General features: G+C 35.3%; 1 protein-coding gene across 1 annotated transcript in view; it reads right to left on the bottom strand.

Moving 5' to 3' along the window:
• Nucleotides 1–21,718, bottom strand: part of SMC2 (structural maintenance of chromosomes 2) — a 91,292-nt gene that overhangs the window by 7,164 nt on the left and 62,410 nt on the right. Inside the window, exons 13-16 of the mRNA XM_076490114.1 lie at nucleotides 15,209–15,413; nucleotides 13,356–13,491; nucleotides 9,554–9,678; nucleotides 370–563 (exon numbers count right to left, since the gene is read on the bottom strand). Of these exons, the coding sequence (XP_076346229.1) occupies nucleotides 370–563; nucleotides 9,554–9,678; nucleotides 13,356–13,491; nucleotides 15,209–15,413 (660 nt within the window). The remainder of the gene's footprint in view (nucleotides 1–369; nucleotides 564–9,553; nucleotides 9,679–13,355; nucleotides 13,492–15,208; nucleotides 15,414–21,718) is intronic.

Raw genomic sequence — 21,718 nt, 5'->3', positions numbered from 1 at the left:
TTTCAAAGGAAATCTCATGTAGTTTCACTATTTTAAATTTTATTCTCTGATTGTACTTTAGTTAGGGAAGACTTTTTAGTATTTACATCAAATCTACTCGCTACTTGAAGGAGTATCCTGATGCCTATCCTGATAAGTGTTTTATGGATAATCCTTGCATCAATTCTACCTTGCAGTAGTTTTTCAAGTAATTAAAATACTATAATGCCATTGTTCATAGAAAACAATATTAAAATATTAGTAAGCAAGCACAATTCGGGAAGTTTAATTACAGTTGTCTGCACAAATACACTTGAAATAATATTAACATTTCTTGACAAATGTGTGTCATTCAGTAAGATTAAGGCTGTCATGAAAATATACATATACCTGTTCCTTTTCTTTAGTTAGCTTGCTTGATTCCCCTGCCTTTTTCTTACATCTATTGATAGCTTCTTCTGCTGCTCGAAGCTCTTTCTCCCTTACAGCTTTTGCATCATTAAGCTTAATTTCCAAGTCTTTCACCCGTTCCTCAGCCCTTTTTTTAACTTCATGACACTTAGTAACTGTTGTTTTTTCTTCCTCTGTTAAACAAATAAGTATTTAACAATGCTATCAGATGCTCTTGTTATTGGCCTTACCATCATAACTGTCACATTTAAAATTTAATTTTCAAATTTTTAGTGTAGTGTATATTTGTTACTGTTAAAGATTCTTATTTTCATTTCATTTTCTTTATGTTTTTACATGCTAAAAATAAATATATAATCACAAAAAATTCTTAGTGAATATTTTGATACCATTATCTGTAAATATATCTATTAAAAACACTAACTATTAATACAAAATATAAAAAAGTCATATACAATTTAATCTAAAAACATTTTTAAACAATAAGTATATGGTACATTTCAACACTTAAGTTACTGATGGTGGTATCCTTTTGAATCAAAGTCACTTTTAAATTATTTATGCAACAAATTTCTTTGAGAATTTGACAGCTATAAAATCCTGTAGTAATATTGGAGCCATACAAGGATCTTAAACAAAATAACCATAAATATCTCATTTAATTCCAGTAAATAATTATATAATATACATGGAAAATGATTACTTTCACCCCCCTAGTTCATTACAGTGACAACTGTAGTAAAGCATTATATAAATAAAATTATATGGTGTAAAAAGTAAGCTTTCATCAAAAGTTAATGGTATACAAACATGTTAGTAGCTTGAGGTTTAGGTATATATATTGTAAAAACAATGAAAAATATGTAAAAAAGCATTTAAAATGCAAGAGGAGGCACAAAACTTTAAACATGAAAAGATATGAACATTTTAAATACAAGACATTTGCGGAAAAAATGTAAAAGTAATTGAAGGGTATTCAGAAGCAACGTGTATAGATAAAGAAAATATTTGTGTAAAACATAGTGCCCAGATGGAAAACTTTTGATAAGAAATATCTATCTTCAAAATATTGTTTCATTCACATTTATGAGCAATACAAAGAATTATGTTTTCTTTAAAATAATTTTAAATGACTTTCTAAACAAATAATTACAAAAATAAACTCAAAATCTACAGTTATTTTGAGTGTAAAAATTGGAACAAATACTCCAATGCAGTGGCCAAAAACACCCTGAACCACTTCATATTTCAAATCACTTTACAAAATATTAAATTTAGACTAAAAAAGTGCCTAAAAGTGTACATGGTCTTGTTGCTTAAAAGGTAACTTGTATGTTTTGGTTGTTGACATATAATGGTGCAAAGCAACTAGGTTACCTGTGCCAAACAATGGGTAAAATAGCAAACCATCAGTTGGGAAAAATACAAATTGTTTCATTTCTTTTATGAAGCAAAACAACTGCCCATAAAATTTAAAGTAAAATTAATAAAAACAGCAACATATACACAGTAGTCAAAAGCAAAGAAGATAAAAAGGTACATGCTAAAAATATGGGATTAATATTTTTTGTTGCTGAAATCCCAAACAAAGGTAAAACCTAAATAGAAGTAAAAAGAGCCAATTGTCCATAAAAAGCTAGAAACAGTCAAAGGTGATGGTGACACTGTTCAAAGTCAATGGTAAATTCAGAATGTAAACATGAAATAGTGCCACCATTCACAATTGCAATGACAGAATAGTAAAATGTAGGCTATTGTGACTCCACTGTCACAAAAGCCATACATCAGTGTATCAGTCCTGGAAAAAAGAAAATGGGTTAAAAAACTTTGACCAACACACAGCCATTTCAAGACAACTTCCTCCTTACGATTCTTACAGAAATTAACCAAAGAGTAACACTAGGTTTGATCTGGAAAAACTTGGAGAAATATTCTTCACCCCAAATTGACTGCCAACTGGCACAAAGCTGAGCATTGGTCACAGGACTTGAGTCCACATATAGAATAGGCCCAACCATAAAAGCCCCATAGCAGACAGATTAAGCTGTGATGTCCAAGAGCTCATTTCCATAAATACCAACAAGGCCTGGTATGTAGAAAATCCAAATATGAATAGATGACAAAGAAAATTGGGCAAAGCCATTCAAAATGTCAAGTCACATGAAGCAATTCCAGAGCCTGTACACAGCAGAAAGTTTGCATGAACAGTACAGTCAATGTATTGGTTAGCTGCTACATAATCCAAGAGATGATATAGGAGTGGGCAGTGATCACAAAAACTGTAAAAGAGTCTTCACAACCATCAAACCATGGTAAATCCCAAAGAGGCACCTGAATTAGAATCATCCATATAATTAACTATGGATGGCTGGTTCAAGAAATTTTCAGCAAGGAGATGGCAGTACTTCAAGTCTGAATTATCTGCCTTCTTTAGGTGACTCGGGGGAAAAACCACATATGGGAATGGTAACATACCATGAAGAAATGGGCTGAATGTTAATCTCATACACTTAGTCCAGTGCCAGAGCCAAGTGTGCCCAGATGCAGAGGTCAAAAGGTAAAATAATGGACCATCTTTTACTGAATAGAGGAGCCCACTTAGAACAGAAAATGTAGTTTAGCAGCATACTGCAGGAGAAGTTGCAGATGTCAAAGATGGAGAGGCAGTGCATGGGAGTCAGTGTAGAATGCCTATATGCAGAGTCACAGACCTGACAATGAACAGGGTGCTGTCAATTGTTTTATGGCACAAAACATCTAGGCTATCTGCACCAAACGTACAGTAGAAAGGTAAAAATAAATTAAATGTAGTAAAATACATAAAAGGAAATGAAGGTAAAACAAAACAGCATTGAAAAACAGAAAAAGCATAAAACCAATGCTGACACCTAGTCTACAATGTTAAGAGAAAAAGCAGAGTAAGAGAAGTTGTAAAGGACTTTTTCTAGCTTAATGGTAATGATCATAACCTGCCAGGAAGACTAACAGATAAGTTCAAGAACCACCGTCAGTCACCTGAAGTTGGCCTTTCCAGTCCTGGTTTTGGGTTATGTGACATTATGGCCAGTACAAAAAGGTAAAGTAATAAAAGTGTTAAATCACATGCAGCAAAAGTGTAATAACAACTCGCCAGGACGACTAACGGGTAGTTCAAATGGATAGTTCAAACAACAGCGTTAGTCACCTGAAGTTTGCCTTTCCAGTCCTGGTGTCGAGTTATATAATGTTCTGGCCATTTTACAATCTCAAATTGAACTAGAGAGAATTAAACTGTGAAAAGGGAACCACAATTAAAAAGGTGTAATGAATAAATATCCAACACTTAAATGAGATCAAAAAGATGAATGGCCATTAAAAAACTAAAAACTTTATCAAGGTGGATAGTGTCACCAATAACACTGTCCAATGTTACAGACAAACCCTGGGAAAAAACATGTTTAAAATAGTGCTGTCGTTGAGAATCATAACAATGGCAAGAAAGTAAAATGGGCTAATAGTGATTTGAGTGTTACACAAACTACACATTGGTGCATCAGTTCCAGATAAAAGAAAACGATGAGTTAAAAAACTGTGACCAATGCGTAGTCTTGTTAGAACAACTTCCTCCTTCCGAACTTTACGGAAGCTAGATGGCCAAAGCCCAATAGAGGGTTTTATTTGAAAAGCTTGTTGTCGAGTTGCTCACTCCAAGTGGACTGCCAGCTGGCACGGAGCCGAGCCTTGAATACAAGACCACAGTTCATGTACGGAATAGGCACAGTGGTGATAGTGCCGGAGCAGATAGATTTAGCTGCTATGTCTGCCAGCTCGTTCCCGCAAATACCAACATGACCTGGTATCCAGAAAAAACTGGATAGAAGTAGCAGTTAATGAGAAATGGGCCAGTCGGTTTTGAATATCAGCGAGAACAGGGTGTGAGCCAACGTGTAGTGATTCCAGGGCCAGTAGAGAACTAAGCGAGTCAGTATAAATAGTGCAGTTGGAGTACTGCTCAGCTTCAATATGGTCTTGCAAAACACCATACCTCCATGTTGTGTCATAAGACTTCTCAATGTCAAAGAATATAGATACAGGATGTTGGCATTTGAGAAAGGCTTCTTTGATGTTTCAAGTTGAATTAGGTGGTTTGTGGTGTAGTGCTGTCGTCGGAACCCACACTGGGTGGGCGAGAGGAGGTTGTTTGATTCGAGGAACCAAACAAGACAAGCATTAACCATTCTTTCTAAGGTCTTACAGAGACAGCTCGTCAAAGCAATTGGACGGTAGTTTGAAGGAATCTTGGAATCTTTCCCTGGCTAAGAGAAAGGTAAAATAATAGCCTGGCACCAGGCATCAGGAAAAACATTCTCCTGCCAGATCCAGTTAGAGACAATTAGAAGGACATGAAGAGAAGCAGGAGATAAATGGTGCAGCATGTCATAGTGTACATCATCAGGTCCAACAGATGTACTGCCAGACCGATAAAGGGCCATTTTCAGTTCCACCAGTGTAAAGGGACAATTATAGTCAAAGAGACAGTCAGTTTGAAAGGAAAGAGATGAACGCTCTGCCCGAGACTTGATGGCCAAGAAGGTGGAGAAACAAGCAGAAGTGCTAGATACCCAGCAAAAGCTTTCACCTAGAGTATCAGCGATGCCCCGGACATCAGCCACCTCCTGACCATCAGAGAGTAAGATCTAGAGGGGTACAGAATTGTAGTGCCCACTGACCTTTCGAATCCTGTCCCATATGACCATGGAACTGGTGGTAGAAGATATGCTAGTTGTGAACTTAATCCAAGATTCCTTCTGGCTTTGACGTCTTACCCACCTAGCATGTGCACGGGCCCGTTGGAAAGCAACCCGGTTTGAAAGTATGGGATATCTACGAAAAGTATCCCAGGCCCGCTTTTGAGCCTTCCGTGCTAAGTGGATTCCACCACGGACGAGGATATCGTGGAAAACGTGTCGAGGATTTAGGAATACACTGAGCAGCTGCATGTGTAATACAGTCAGTTACCGCTGCTACACAGTCGTCTATTGATGGCTGACTCACGATGGCAGGATTAAGTTCTACTAGAGCAGTGAAAGTGGACCAGTCTGCCTGATCCAGCTTCCACCGGGGCACGCGGGTAGGGTGGCATCGACCATGGCCAGTTTCTCTCAAAAGTATAGGGAAATGATCACTGCCTCATGGATTATTGTCAACCCTCCATGAAAAATGGGAGAACAGTGAAGGGGAGCCAACTGAGAAGTCAATAGCAGTAAAGGACTGACTAGGTGCATGAAAATAAGTGGAAAAACCAGTATTGAAAAGAGAAAGATTGTGATCAGAGAGCATACGCTCTACAGAGCAACCTCTCCAATCAATAACAACACTTCCCCAGAGGGGATGATGTCCATTAAAGTCCCCCAGGAGTAGAAAGGGAGACGGCAACTGTTCAATGAGAGCATCAAGATCTGATTGATCATATGTCTCTCCAGGGGACAGGTAGAGAGAACAAACAGTGATGGTATGACCCAAGGAAGCACGGATGGCTACAGCCTCCAAGGGTGTGTTGAATGACAAAGACATGATGGGCACATGCTGATCAACCAACAGTGCCACCCCTCCATGTACTCATCCATCACACAGCCTGTTTTTTCTGTACAGAGAAAACTGCCAAAAGGTGACTGTATTGGCAGGTGCCAGAAATGTTTCTTGTAAAATAAGACATTTGCCCTAAAGGCTTTTCTGAAAGAGAATGTAATATAAGAAAATGAGGTACGTGTGTTACAGATGTTGAAGATTGCTGCTTAGTCTTCAAGACGTGATCGTTTACCTTTTAACTGTTTTTTCACTATTTTATTTAAATTTTTTGTAGAAGGATCCATAGGAAAAAGGAAAATTTTGGTACCCACTGACCCAACCCACCATGGAGCCCTACGAGGGGACACACTTCAATGTCATGCAAGGACATTGCATCAATGCCAGGGTTTGATGAGTACTATTACCCAAACACCAGCATCAGACACAATGTCCACAACACCTGTTGAGAACATCCATCACTGGTACTTGGCTGATCCTAGCCCAAGTGGACCAGCTGATTGACCCAAGGGGGCCACCCAAAGGCCACCTGTCTACAGGAATTCAAGGCCAAAGTGGTGTGTTAGGGTTTTACCCCTCAACCACCAGGATCCTCTCCTCCCCTTCACGGGTCGCCACACACAGCAAACACGTGGGTGGATGTTTAGATCCCAGAGGAGATAACCAGAAAGAACAGAACCTTCCCTGGGAGGTCCCCTCACCACGTACAGGAATCCAAATTCTGTATCTAATGTGTCATTAGAATCCACACCAAGTTGGTGAGAGGAAGTCATTTGATTCTGAAGACCAAACAAGACAAGCACTAACCATCCTCCCCAAAAGTTTAGTCATACATCTCATCAAATTGGTCAATAGTTTGTTGGAATCTTGGGCTCTTTCACAAGCTCAGAAAAGGATAATATAATAGCCAGGCACCAAGAATATGGAAAGTAGTTCCCCTATCAAATCTGGTTGAAAACAATCAGTAGAATATAAAGAGGCAGGAGATTAATGGTGTAGCATTTCCTAATGAATATTGTAATTCTAACTAATGTAATGCTGAACCTAAAGGAAAGTAACAATCTCTTGGAACAAGTCTTGATCACCAGAAATGTTACAGGGGAAGAAGAAGAGTTAGAAAGATAAGAAAAATTCTTCCCAAGGGTGTTCACAATGTCAAGGACATTGTTAACTTTCAGAGTATAGGACAGCAAAATCAAAAGAGATTGGAAGGTGTACAGCCTAGTGACCCTTAAAATCTTGTCCCACACAACCATGAAGCTGGTGAAAATATTGGTGTTGGAGGTGAAATTAATCTAAGATTCCTTCTGGCTTTGATGCCTGACCTGTCAAGCATGGGCATGGCTCTGCTGACAATCAATTCAGTTAAGAAGAGAGGAACACAATAAGGTCTCCCAGGCTCGTTTTTTTGCCTTCCATGCCTCCTGAAAGGCAAGACTCATCTATGGGTAAGGATACTGTGGAAAGCATGTTAAGATCATGGGAATAGAATAAGCAACTACCTAAACTATACAGTCATTAACTGCTCCCATGCAGACAGACAATGGCAAGATCAAGTTCTGAGAGAGTGACGAAAGATAGCCAGTTGGCCTAGTCTTGCTTCCTCCATGGTACATGGCTCAGGCAGCATCAACCACAGCCAGTTTCACATAAGATAATGGGAAAATGATAACTGCCATGTGGGTCACTCTCCACACTTCAAATAAAATGAGAACAGAGAGAGTGAACAGATAGAAAGATATATAGCAGTAATAAACTGACTGGATTCATAAAATTAAATCAAAGAAGCAAAAAAAACACTAGAAAGAGGTTACAATTTGAGAATATGGGCTTCACAGAACAACCCATTCTGTCAATGTTGGCACTGTCCTAGAGGGATATGAACATTAAAAATGCCAAAGATAATGGGAAATGAAAACTAATCCAAAACAACATCAAGGCTTCACTGATTTTAAATATCTCCTGAAGACAGCTAGATGAACCAACAAATAGTATGAATTGCTGAAGCCTTAGCTGGAGCAGCTACAGGCACAGATGTGGAGGGCATGTGCTGAGTGATTAACAAAGCCACACCACCATGGGTTCAACCATTAAACAACCTGTTTTTCCTATAGAGGAGAAACTGATGTGACAGCATCAGTAGGATGGAGGAAAGGTTCCTGTAATGAGAGACAGACTGGATGGTATGAATCAATTAGAGCCTTAATTTTACCAAAGTTGGAATGTAAGTATTAATAGCTCCACTCTATCAGTATAACAGTTTTTATTTAGTAAGGAGTGGACAGATCTTTGTCAGAAGACAGTGAATCTAGCAACTGTGAGAATGACTATATTAGGGTTTTGTAACTCTGGGCCAGTAGAGAGGGACCCAAGAGTTGTCAACTTCCTTTTCCACAGAAGGCAACAAATTAAGAAAATAAGATGAAAAAGACACCTCAAAAAGCACAGGAAAATCAACCTGCACACCCACTGAGGAGGTAGAATGGTGGCAGTATATGCCTTTGACACCACAGAAGACAAAAGTTTGTGCCTCAGGATAGAATAACATATGTTGTTAACAAACTTTCAATGCTATACCTCTTTCCCAAATCCACAGGAGAAAAACAAGAATAAGAAAAGTTTGAGCAATAACAGTTGACGCACTGAAGCTCCTGCTCACATAAATCTGACTCATGACCTTTGCTCCCACAATGGATACAGTACAAAGAACCACAGCAAGAGGTCTTAGAGTGACCAAACTGTTGGCATTGAAGCCACCAGAGATATAGGGCTGAACCTTACAATGCAAGTAAACTACCTTCACAGATTCAGGGTTACATGAAGAAGTGAACATCAAAATGAGAAGGCAGGTAGGCCAAACTACTCAATCTTTGTGACTAGAAATATGTTGCACAGCCAAAACTCCTTGACTGAAGAAACCATTATGAAGCTATGACTTGGATGATAAGTTCGTTCTCAGCAATAACTCCTCAAAATATACATATAAAGATTACCATGAAGAGTAATCTGAATAGACAAATACCCAAAAGTCTTGGACCTCAAGAGGATTTCAGTGTGTTCTGGTTTGGATGGTTCAACCAGAATGTCTTCAGAGCTTAATTTTTGGATAGCCAGCAAGCCCTTCCAATTCTTTCTGAATTAAAAATGGCAACATCTGTCCAAGGGACTTTTCAGTTAGTTACTGTAAAATGAGGAATCTAGATACATTATCAACTAACTGAGGACTGAGTATTAAAGTCTTCCAAGTGTGGTCATTTATTGATCAAGAATTGTTTAACCTCAGCTGTGAATAAAGTGAGAAGCTGTGAGAAAAAGAGAAATGTTTGGTGTTCACTAGCCCTATCCACCAAGGAGCCATAGATGGGGCCATGCTACAACATCGAAGGCAAAGGACTCAGCAGTAGCACCAGGTTTTCTTGGACACTTTTCCCAAATACCAAGAAACAAAGTTCAAAACATCCATTGAGAATGTCCAATACTGGTACACAATTAACCCTAGCCCCTGAGGACCAGCCAATCAACACAAGGAAGGTAACTTAAGAATTTAATATTTAAGAAACTAAATTTTTAATAAAAACAATAAAACCAAAGTTCATACCAACTAACTTCTGCAACCTCTGCAATTCTTCAAGCTGTTGATGGTGAGTACTTTGGTGTAGCCTAGACTTTAAAAGCTCCATCTCATGTTGCTTTAGATCATATTGTTGCTTTAAGCTTTGGTACCTGATTTCAAACAAATAAAAGTTTATTCATCTCATCATATTTAAGAAAAGTTTGAATTACAAAGTACTAGCAACTACACTATGTAACAAATTTTGTTCCTGGATAGTATGTGTTATTTCTTAATTACTCATGTTGTAAAAGTACAGAAAATGGCCATTATTCCCTTCAAACTTTGCTTTTGTGGCCTGGATAATGAAATTTAGAAATTAAACTATTTTCTATGTAAAAAGGAAAAATTTGACATTTTAATTTATATAAAGGTCTGTATACTAAAGTTATACAAAACTGAACAAAACGTTTAGAAGTGAGTAGTGTTTCAAGACATGCGGCTGTGACGTAAATCACTTTCAGATATCAGCCCCCAAATATAGTCTCCAATCATGTTTTTGTTATACGCTTCTTGGTAGCAGCATTCAAAGTCCAGAAAATCTTGGTAGAAGCACTCGCCTTGCTCCTCTGAGTATGCTCCAATGTTCTCCCTGAATTTATCAAGATGAGCATCAAGGATACAGACTTTCAGAAACATCCTGCAGTCCATTTTGCCGTAATTCTTCACCAGCGCCTCAACTAGTTCCACATAATTTTCAGCCTTGTAATTGCCCAAGAAGCCCCAAACCACTGCGACAAAACTGCTCCAAGCTTTTTTCCTACCTTCCGAGCTTCTTGCAGAATTCTGTGCACTCCAGGACCTTCTATATTTGCGATCAAATGAAGACACCAGCTTTGACCTTTGCCTCAGACAGCTTAGGGAAGAAGTCTTGAAGGTACTTGAAGGCTGCAGACTCCTTATCAAGAGCTGTGACAAATTGTTTCCTAAGACCCAATTTTATTGCAATGGTGGGAACAACACCTTCTGGAGGTCCACTAGTGGTTGTCATTTGGCATTGTCTCCCCAACAGAGAACTCTGTCCATTGTGGTCAGTGCTTCCTGTTGTGCGCTGCAGTCCCAAAGGCAAAGATAACAGGGAAACTTAAAGCCTCCTTGAATAGGTCTGAATGTTCACTTAGGCAGCTAGAACTAAACTGAAGTGGTGAGGGGAAGTTCTACAACATTCTAGAAAGTTCTTGAAAATTCTTGTAAATTCAAGAAAATTCTATCAGCTACTTAGCACTGAATCTAGCTGGAATGTTCTGGAAAATGGGTAGATTTGAAAATTTCACTACCCAGGTCACAAAATAAGTTTGAAGAAAAAATAGGTCTTTTCAATTTATTTTAGGCAGAAGGAATTGGGAAATAACACTTCCTGCCCAGGAACAAGAGAAAGTATAAATGTTGTTACATAGTGTCAGAGTTTACAGACTAGATTAAAGAGTTCAATCTACATCTTGAAATTATGATTAATTAATCTGTAAAGTATAGAATGCATCTCAAAACAGCTGCTAGGGGTATTAACACTTTTACTAATAAACCAGAGAACAACATTTCAACCTTCCTACCCTATGCAGCAGGCCATCCATTCAAGAAGTGGAAAAATACATAGTCAAGTTGAATTTTTATTATTTTATTGACTATTTTGCATTCATTTAACACAAATTCTCAAACTTATGATTTTCTTTTAGCCCACACTATCCATTTACTGCAGCTTTTACTTTATCAATACCTAATTTTTTTTAAGATACAGAATTTAAGATATATTCACATTAGTACCATCAAAACTAAATTTTTCAGAAGGGAAAATATAAAATGCAGTTTTTACTGTTTTTCTCAAATTTTTAAGTGCACAAATATAACAGGATTGGGACTGTATACATGCAAAATACACTAGTAAAATACAAAATAATATACATTAATATTGATTCCAGTTAGCCTAGCAATTCCTCAGTTGTCTATTGCTTTCATTAAACATTGGCTAATTCAACAACACATTAAAGTTAGTTTTGTTACTAAAGCATTATTTGCACCTGAAGAAGAAAGGTCCACCTTTCAAAAGTGCTATACATGGGTTATACATGGTTATTTCATTTCTATCACGACTTCTTGAACCTACATGTTTTTCTAACATCATGCATATATTATGTATTTATAAGAACATAGATCATATTTTAATGAGAAATAATCAACTTTTTAAACAAGTCATGGGCATTTGCAGCATTTCATATAGTATATCAGTACAGATTTTGGTGCAAAATACACAGCTGATTTTGCTTTAGACTTGTGAAACAAAAATAATTATACTTCTAAACTATGCACTTATAATTTCACCACAGTAGAAAAATAATCAGAACAAATCCCCACTCACAAAAGTAGAAAATTAAACTATGGTAATCATCTACTGTTAGAAAACCCACTGAAATGTAGAGACAAAATACAACAGCAAACTTGAGAAGCAATGAAGAACACTGAACTCGAGAAATGATGAATACTCAAAGTGGCATGTAATGCTATAAAATGAGTTACAAGTTGTACCAATTAGTTTAAAATTATTATGCATTAGTGAAACACGAAATATTTTCAAAGGACTTGGAGTAATTCTTCATGATGATAAAACAAAGGTACTTGAATTAACTTTAAAACTACCCTATGATATACTCAATACAGCATTAATTAGTACTATCTAGGTTTCTGTAAACTATTCATAGCTACATCTTTAGTAGCTTGTAAAACTAAAAAAATAAGGCTGCAGACACCATGATAAATACACACATAGTTTACTCTAATAAAACAAAGTACTTACAACTAGTATAATGGTGCTTAAATAGATTCTACATTTCTCTGATGCTTGAATGGCTTCAAAGGTCTTACATTAGTTACTAAAGAACAGAAAATTTTAGTGTGTAAATTTTGACTTTCTAAGAATCAACTTAAAGAGCCTAAAACTTTGAGTTGTTTTTTTTAGTAACTGTGTGTAGATGTTTTGCAGCTGTTTCTGTTGTAGGCTTTGGTGAATGAATATCTTCAGAGAAAACTGGCCAGAAGCAATGAAAAAAATTGATAAAATCTCTCCTTCTCTTTAAAGAATCAATACTACAATTTGCACAAGTGTTTTGTAGTAGATTTGCCCAGGTGCGAACAAAATATCCACAACCATTTTTTTCTGTAGGTTTGTGAAACAATAATGATAATATGCAGAGCAAATGGATGAATTTTGTCTAATAATTTAAATGTCAACTTTTCTGCTATTATCAATAATTTAGCAGCCTTAGCGATTGAAAGATAAGGTCTTGAGTGTTGTTTCAAGATCAAGTCTGCTTTATAAGATGATTTGTGCCTATAAAGTTTATTAGAATACTTGTGAAATTCCTAGGCAATTCCTCTTATGAACCACTATCATGGCTGATGTTATAGGCATAAGAAGCATCTTAAATTATAAGAGTGGAATTCTTGTAGATGGTTTTCTTCAAGGACAAAGATCACACACTGTAGTTGTTTCATATTTGTGATTTTAAAGCAATGAATCCTCAAAAAAGTGCATAAGCAAACATTTTAAAAATACTACTGTATATTCTAAAGATCTATTAATTGTTATATCCAGATATTCAATCACACTTTTAAAAACATTTTGAGAGTATTCTCACAAATTAATAGAAGAGGTTAAAAGGTAAATTTAGGTTTATAACTTTTTGTATACCAAAATAACATTAAAGAACTTAATTTAGTCAGCTGAACTAATTTTTAGAAAGTCTTAAAGTGGTTCACTTCAATAACATACAGCCTCCCCTCAACAAAAATCACTTACTTATCAGCTACTTTTTTCAAAGAAGAGACTTGTTTTTCAAGTTCCTGAAGTTGTTCCTGTTTCGTATTTAGTTCAGCCTGAACTTCATTTAACTGTGTCAAATAGAGTAAAACACTGCTGCTCTGGGGCATGGCACCTAGTAAAAACACATTTAGATGTAAACCAGATGAAGAGTAATTTAATTTTGTGAAGTTTTAGTACACTGCACTTACCCTTTTTTCAAATGTTACCAAGGTTAATAACAAAATTAGATTCCTCTATAATAGACATAAACGTGTTATTAGTGTCTGTAGTACATAAGGTATTATAAAAACAACATAGCAAAAATAGCTTTTATACAATGTATGCATAGCATAGAAGATGCATGCTTTAATACTTGATGTTATAAAGGAGAAAAATTAATATTAAAAGAAAAAAAATCAGATACATAAAAACTAACAAATCTGATTGAACATAAAATGGGATAAGTTAATAACCCTGCAGTATGCAAACATCATGGTTGTAAACCCCCAAAAGCTTCAGAACTATATCTTTATTTAAGTATATTTAAAAATTTCAAAACAGGTTAGATATGTGCTTGTTCCACAAACAAATATCCAGCTTAATCTTATTATCACTCAGTGTCTAGTATAGTATAAATGTACATGTGTGTGAGTTGGTACATTATATAAGTTAATTGCATTTTCAGCATGTCTGAAACAGTGAACAACTGTAGGGACAGACTTTTTCCCCTCAATTTTGATAGCATCCCAACATAGGTGACAAACTAAGCTCTGAATGTTTCAAGCAAAGATAGTACTTCACCTGCCTTTGTAATTACTCAGGTGTTAATTATGAATAGATTTTCTAAATTCAACACTAAGTTACTGTATAAAAGGAAATTAACCACTATTAATAAGAAGACTGTAGTGTAATCTTTATTTCAGAATAAAATATTATGCAAGTATCTTTTTCTTTTGATTGTGTTAGATTTATTAACACTCCAAGCACCTTCCTTAAAACTTTACATTTTCCATACAAGTTAATTACTTATTGACCAAGTACAAAATGGAATATGCGATATGAAAGCTACAAATTATAATTGTTGATACTTAGTAAGTGAAACATGATCATATTAAATTAAGAATCAAAATTAATTGTCTGTCTAGTAAACTCAGTTATATAAATAAAGCTTGTACCTGCTCACAAAGAGATTAAAGGCTTTTAAATATTCAGAATTTACATTCTCTAATATGTATAATTACAGGTCTTTCAGAATTATATTTGTTAGAATGATAAAAAGCATAAAGGCACAGTCACAAAAGCAGCCACTTTCCAAGTAGCTTTCTTTCCTATTTAACAAGTTAAAGAATGACTTTTTATTTATATTCAAAAGTATGATTATGAAAAAAACATTAAAACTAATTTCCTTGATAAACACTCCAATCCAGATATCTCAGATACTAATAACAATGAGCATAACCCAAAAGAAAAAAAGGAATTACTTTATATCTTACAGTAAACTGCAGAGTAATGCCACAAAAACAGCCACAATGTTTAGAAACTATACGAGTTCCATAGAAAAACAGTGGTTGCTTGTAACAAGTCATAATTTTACTGGAATTCTGAAAAGTTTGAGTTAACTCTGCATAATACTTGAAGAACCATATTATATCTCAAAATGCATCATTAAATATAAAATCTACCATCATTAAAAAAAGCCAGGATAACAAAATAAAATGTCAGAAAATAAACAAGGGTTAACTTCATTCTAACATGCTGTTAATTAAAAAAAATGTTTAAAGAGGAAAGTAAAAGAAATAACACATTTTTCAGATAGTTAAAAATATACATACTTTTGTTCAAGTACTGACCTCCAGATAAAGTTCCTGATGGATCAAACACCTCGCCATCTAGCGTAACAGTCCGCTTCTTGATTACATCTGCAAAAGTAACCTCTTTTGCTATGTCCATGCTAGGACATACTAAAGTGCCTCCAAACACATATTGCACTGCATTTTCCACTTCTTTCTCGTAGCCAACCAGAGAGAGTGCTGTACAAACATTTTCCTTGCCAACCTATAATACCATAAGAATGTTTATAGATCTTTATTTTTTACAATAACAATAAATTTAACATATGACTTGCCCCCTGTGTTCTAGTTTATTTTTCACAGCAACTTTCTTGTTTGAAACTAGAAGTATTTGTGGCATTTTAAAATATTTTCAAATGCTTAAGGAAATGACAAACTTTATAAAATTCCATGTATGGCACATATATATGCAATACGAAAAAATACTGTTACCACTTAGCAGATGGATAAGAGAGATTCTGTCATGAGACTTAAGCAAGAAAGAAATGCACATGTCAGTTCTCCACTATGACCATTACAGGCAGTATGGAAAAATGACAATTTCATCTTAAATTTTCTCATAGCTTCATCTCTGCTACAATTGCATCTGTTTATGTTAACTTTGTTTAAGACAGGAAACAAACTATATAAAAAACACTAGTAAGTAAACCAGAGATTCTAGGTAGAACTTTGATCAGAAGGAAGATGAGAAGAAACACAAGCAACTTTACTGTCTTTGAACTAAAATTAATTCATTAATTACCTATAATCAAATTCTGAGAATTATGATGAATCATTAAAATTGATACAGATGAAGATCTTGCAAGTTGATGTGTACTAGTGTACCCATATGGAGAAGAATATTAATAAAAATTCCACAAGAATCCTCATTTTAGACTCAAAATCAGTTTTCTGATGCTGATGAAAAAGTCAGTAGCCTGTTACTAACCTATTTTCTAGACCCTCAAATCCAGATATAATGCCCAAACTAAAGACACCTTTCTTCTAACATGTTCAGAATACCCACTACTCAATAAATAACTGCTATTTCTCTCAGTTGAAGAGCATACTTAGAAAATTGATGCAAAATGAATAATATTAAAGATAACTCAAAATGTTTCTTAGCACAACTCAAAAAATACTTTAACACATAACTTGTTAATCATAGTAACTTAATGATTATTGTAGAGTTTAATTAAACAAAACTTTGATTTGTGTAGTCCACTAGTGACTGTATAACCAGATTTACAATAAATCTACTTGTAACTCATTTATAAAGTCAAACTCGAAACAAATAACCTATGTGGCTTCCTCTTATAATAAGCTGGTTTGGTTAGTTGGTATTTAATGGCACAAAGCAACTGGGCTATGTGCATCAAACAACCAATAAAAAAATGTCAAAGTTATTATAAAAGGTAAAAAAAATAAAGTTAAAACAAAACAATGTCCAAAATGTAGATAAAAGATCTAAATATTAAAATTGAAAAGGCCAATGGCCCATAAAAAGTTAAAAACCACAAGGAAGTTGTACAGTGTCACCATTGCCAATGACACTAACATCAGAGGTAAACTCAAAGAAAAGACGTGTCAAAATGGTGCTGTCACTCATGGTCATAATGATTGCACTACAGTAAAATGTAGGCTGTTGTGACTTGAGTGTCACAAAGCCACACATTGTTGAATCAGTCCCAGTTAAAAGAAAATGACAAGTTAAAACCCATGACCAATGCACAGCCTACTTAGGACAACTTCCTCCTTTACATCCTTAAGAAAACAAGGCAGCCAAAGAATAATAGAAGGTGTGATCTGCAAAAGCTTGCTACATTGTTAACTCCAAGTTGGCAGTCAACTGGCATGAAACTGAGCTTTCAACATAATACCAAGAGTCCATATATAGGATACACATGAATGTGATAGCTCCAGAATAGGCAAACTTTAATGTTGTGTTAGAAAGCTTGTTCCTGTGGATACTAACATGGCCAGGTATCCAGAAAAACTGAATCAAAACAAAAGATAGAAAAAATGGGCCAGTTGTTTTAGAATACTGAAGAGAATCAATGCAAAACGATTCCATGGTCAGCAGAGAGCTAAGTAAACAGTAGAAATAGTGTCTAACATAGCTTCCAAGTGATCCAGAGCAAAATAAATGGCACACAACTCAGCAATAAAACACAAACTGTAGAGGAAATCCTGTGAATAACTAGAGCCACAACAACCCATGGCAGATCCCACAAAATTAACTGATTTCAAACCATCTGTGTAAATGTGTATGGAAGAATGATGCAAAAGATGTTCAGCAAAGAGAAGACAGTAATTCCAATCAGAAGTATCCACCTTCCTTAGATTACTTAGAGAAAAAAATAATAAGTAGAGATAGTAATAAGCCATGGCAAGATGAAATGGGGTGATCAGTGGAGACAGCAACTTCATCCAATAAAAAATCAAACTCAGCCAGTTGTAACTGGAAACAAAGGCCAAAGAGAAGAATGGCAGACCATCTACTCCATAAGAGGATTGTTCATTGAGGAAGTAAGACAAACCAAGTGGCATGCTGTGGTAAGGATCAAGTTTAATGGCATATTGTATACAAAGGTGCAAATGGTGGAGGTGAAGAGCAGATTTGTGGGATTCAGTGTACAATCTCTGAGCTTGAGAAGTGCAAAGAGCGATGAAAGAGAGCAAATTGGCTTGGTCCAACTTCCATCAAGGTATGTGGGTCAGGTGACATTGACCACAGCCAATCTCTCTCAATATGATACATAAGTGATCACTATGTCATGGGTCACTGTAAACCCTCAAGAAAGGCAAAAGAAAAGGGGATCAAGATAGAATGATCAATTAAGACTGATTAGGTGCATGAAAATTAAGTATAAGAACCAGTATTGAAGAAGGTCAAAACGTTGTTCGCTCCTCTATGTAAAATATTTTATGAACCCAAACGAGCCGTTTTTGCATATATATGAAGAGAGAAAGGTTGTGATCTGAGAGCATACCCTCTATGGTATGACTCTTCCCATGAATATCAGCACCACACTAGATTGGTTTGTGTCCATTAAAACCTCTCAAAATTAAAAAGGCAGATGGCAACAGTTCAATGAAAACATCAAGGTCCAATTAACCAAAAGTCTCTCCAGGAGACAAAGAAACACTGGTGATACAAGAAAATGCAATGACAAAAGACAGGATGGGCATGTGTTGGTCAACTATCAGTGCACCTTTCTATGCACTCATCCATCACGCAACCTGTCAAAGGTTGACTGTGCCAGCAGGATTTAGAAATATTTCTTGCAAGGAAAGACACTCACAATGATAGGAATCAATCAAAGTCTTAATTTCACCCAGATTAATAAGGAAACCTTGACTGCTCCACTGTATCAAAGCAAAAATGAACTGGGTGAGAACCTTAGATTTTCTTCTGATAAAGAAAAATGTGATTGTAAACTGTGTCTTTCACCATGGATTTTTCCCTGGGTCAAGTGGTCAGACCTCTATCAGTAGATGTAGAGTTCAGCAACTGAAGACATGAATAAATAACTGCTCTATACCTGAAAACTGAAGGTGATCAGAGCAGATGGCAGAAGCCACGGCCTAAGGAAGTGGACCCAGGCAGTCACTATATCCTAGAGATGGTAAGAACAGAAATAGGAGAGGATGTTGACTTGTTAACTTGCTGATCTATAGAGGGCAAAAGACTGTTGGAAACATGGAAATATATGCTACTGTACTATGTTCTATGTTCCACTACCAGAGTGGGAATGTAGATGTATATCCCAGATGGAGTTGTAGACAATAGTTGAGTCTTAGGGTAAGAAATGTTGTCAATCCTTTTCAAGTGCTGCATCTCTTTCTCCTACACCTACCAAGGAAAAGCACAAAACTAAAAGGGGTGAAAATCACTCCAATTAACACAGTGAGAGTAGTTTGCATCCATAGATGGTCTTATTTTTATTTGGACTTGGGGTATCCATAATGAAAGAAGAACTATTCACTGTAGAATAACCCCACCCACCATGGAAATGCACTACAATGCCAAACAAGGACACTGCAGCAGCACCAGGGTTTTGTATTATATCCAAACACTAGCATCAAATAGAATATTCACAACACCCACTGAAAACACCCAACAATAGTATTTGGTTGACTCTAGCCCAACAGGATCAGCTGAATGATCCTGAGGGAGCACCCCAAGGCCATCCACCCATAGACATTTAAGGCCAAAATGGTGTGTTGGGGTAGGACCCTTCAACCACCAGAATCTTCTCCTCCCCTTCACTGGTCACTATGCACAGCAAACACACAGATAAACATTCAGATCTCAGATAAGGTAAATTGAAATGACAGAATATTCTCCTCTATAGGAGGTTCTGTCACTACATACAGGCATCTACACTAAACTATAGTATACACTATCTTGGGTGTAATATGGTATGTTGATTGCAGCACTGGTTCAAGTAAGGTGCTTGTGATGTCAAAATACCAAGTTTCACATGAAGTAGATACTGATGAGCTAGAATATAAAATAAGAAATCTATCTTTTCTATTTGTACTGAATCAAATACAGTGGCCCTGCTCCCCTCCTTCCACTTTAGGAAACAGTTCCTTATATACACACACATACACTTCAACATATGATATATAAATAAACAAATCAAAATATCAATGTATCCCACAGCTGCTTTCTCAGCCATTTTAAAGTGCTTGAAAGCCATCGTATTCTTTCAAACCAAGATTCCCAGCAGGTAAGTTGGGCTTTTAATCTGCTCAACATCACACATTTCTTTAGACAAAATACAACTTTAGTTACTAAGCTTGATAAATTATAGAATTCTACGGTATTGATACAGTCATAATTTTTTTGTTATTTCAAATGTATATATAAAACTAAGTGAAATTAAATGAATAAACAAAATTATGAGGAAGGACTGCATTAAAAACAGCAAATCCCAACGTATGATTAATTATAACCATAAAATGTAAGTCATAAACCAAAACACATTAACATGAAATTTTAAAAAAATCTTAAAATAAATTATAGAATTCTACGGTATTGATACAGTCATAATTTTTTTGTTATTTCAAATGTATATATAAAACTAAGTGAAATTAAATGAATAAACAAAATTATGAGGAAGGACTGCATTAAAACAGCAAATCCCAACGATATGATTAATTATAACCATAAAATGTAAGTCATAAACCAAAACACATTAACATGAAATTTTAAAAAAATCTTAAAATACACTGTACATTTAAAAAAAGATCTAGGATACAAGCTACAACATGGGATTATAAGATGTATCCTAGATTTAAGGTTAAAATAACTGATGAAAAGGATAAATATATTTTTGATAAAAGATTTTCATTTTTCAATTTATGGTTTACCCTCCTTACATAGTAATGTGCCATACCCATCTATTATAAACATAACTTTGCAGTTATTCAAATATGAAATTTGTAATAAAATATTGTAATTTATTAATAATGTTGATATACTGATACAAAATTAATAGTTAACATATTTAATAAAGACATTTTAGATAAAATTATTCTGTAATAAATACAAAGAAATAAAAATGAGATATATTAAAACTACCAAAAATGTTCAGTCAAAAATAAGGTCATCTAAGAACTTGGCACTACTTTATGAGGACATACACCTGAAGCCACATATAAAAGCACAACAGTCACAGTAAACTATCACTTTGCTGATGTCATGTCAGTTAGCACCTCTACCACACTGGGGACAGGAATGCTAACTTCAAAAGGTAAGTTTTATCTTACTTACCCCCAAATGGTAGTACCTTATCTTCATTTTTATTTATTTATTATTTTTCATCTTTTTATGATCATCTTTTTCTTATTCTAACTTGGGAGAGCAGTCATCTTCCCACAATTGTTTGCAAGCAGTGAAGGGTGACAGATGTGGGATGTTGTAGGCTTAAGCACCCACATCTCGCTCTCCTAATTTCCTTACGCAAGACTAGCAAACTGATAGACAGTGCATCCTCACCACAATGCGAGTCCTACCCCTTCAGTCACTTCCCAAATAGGATACATTTTATAATCCCATGTTGTAGCTTGTACCCTAGGATGCTTTTTTTTTTTTTTAATGTGCAGCATATTCTTAAAATTGTTTTTTTAATTTCATGTTAATGTGTTTTGGTTTATGGCTTGAAAATTTTATGGTTATAATATAAAACTTAGTATACATACACTTAATTCTATATACATTGTGAATAACTAAATGAAAAATCAGAATGTGTTGCACAAGTGGATTTCCCAGTCATTTTTAAATATAACAGCATTGTTGTTTGTTTGTTTTTTCCAGACAAACCTTCTTACTGGTATGTTGAATCTTTTAGTCTGTTTAGATTTTTGTTTTGTTTTTTACCCATATACAATTATTGTACTATACTAGATGAATTATAATGGATTTATATGGTATCATTATAATAATTTATTATTTGTTTGGTTATTCATCTGTACACCCTTGTGCAAAATTAATTGATACAAGACGGAAAATTACGATTT

This window comes from Tachypleus tridentatus, chromosome 2 (assembly GCF_004210375.1).
Source record: "Tachypleus tridentatus isolate NWPU-2018 chromosome 2, ASM421037v1, whole genome shotgun sequence".
NCBI lineage: Eukaryota > Metazoa > Arthropoda > Merostomata > Xiphosura > Limulidae > Tachypleus > Tachypleus tridentatus.
This window is presented reverse-complemented; position numbering and strand designations above follow the sequence as displayed.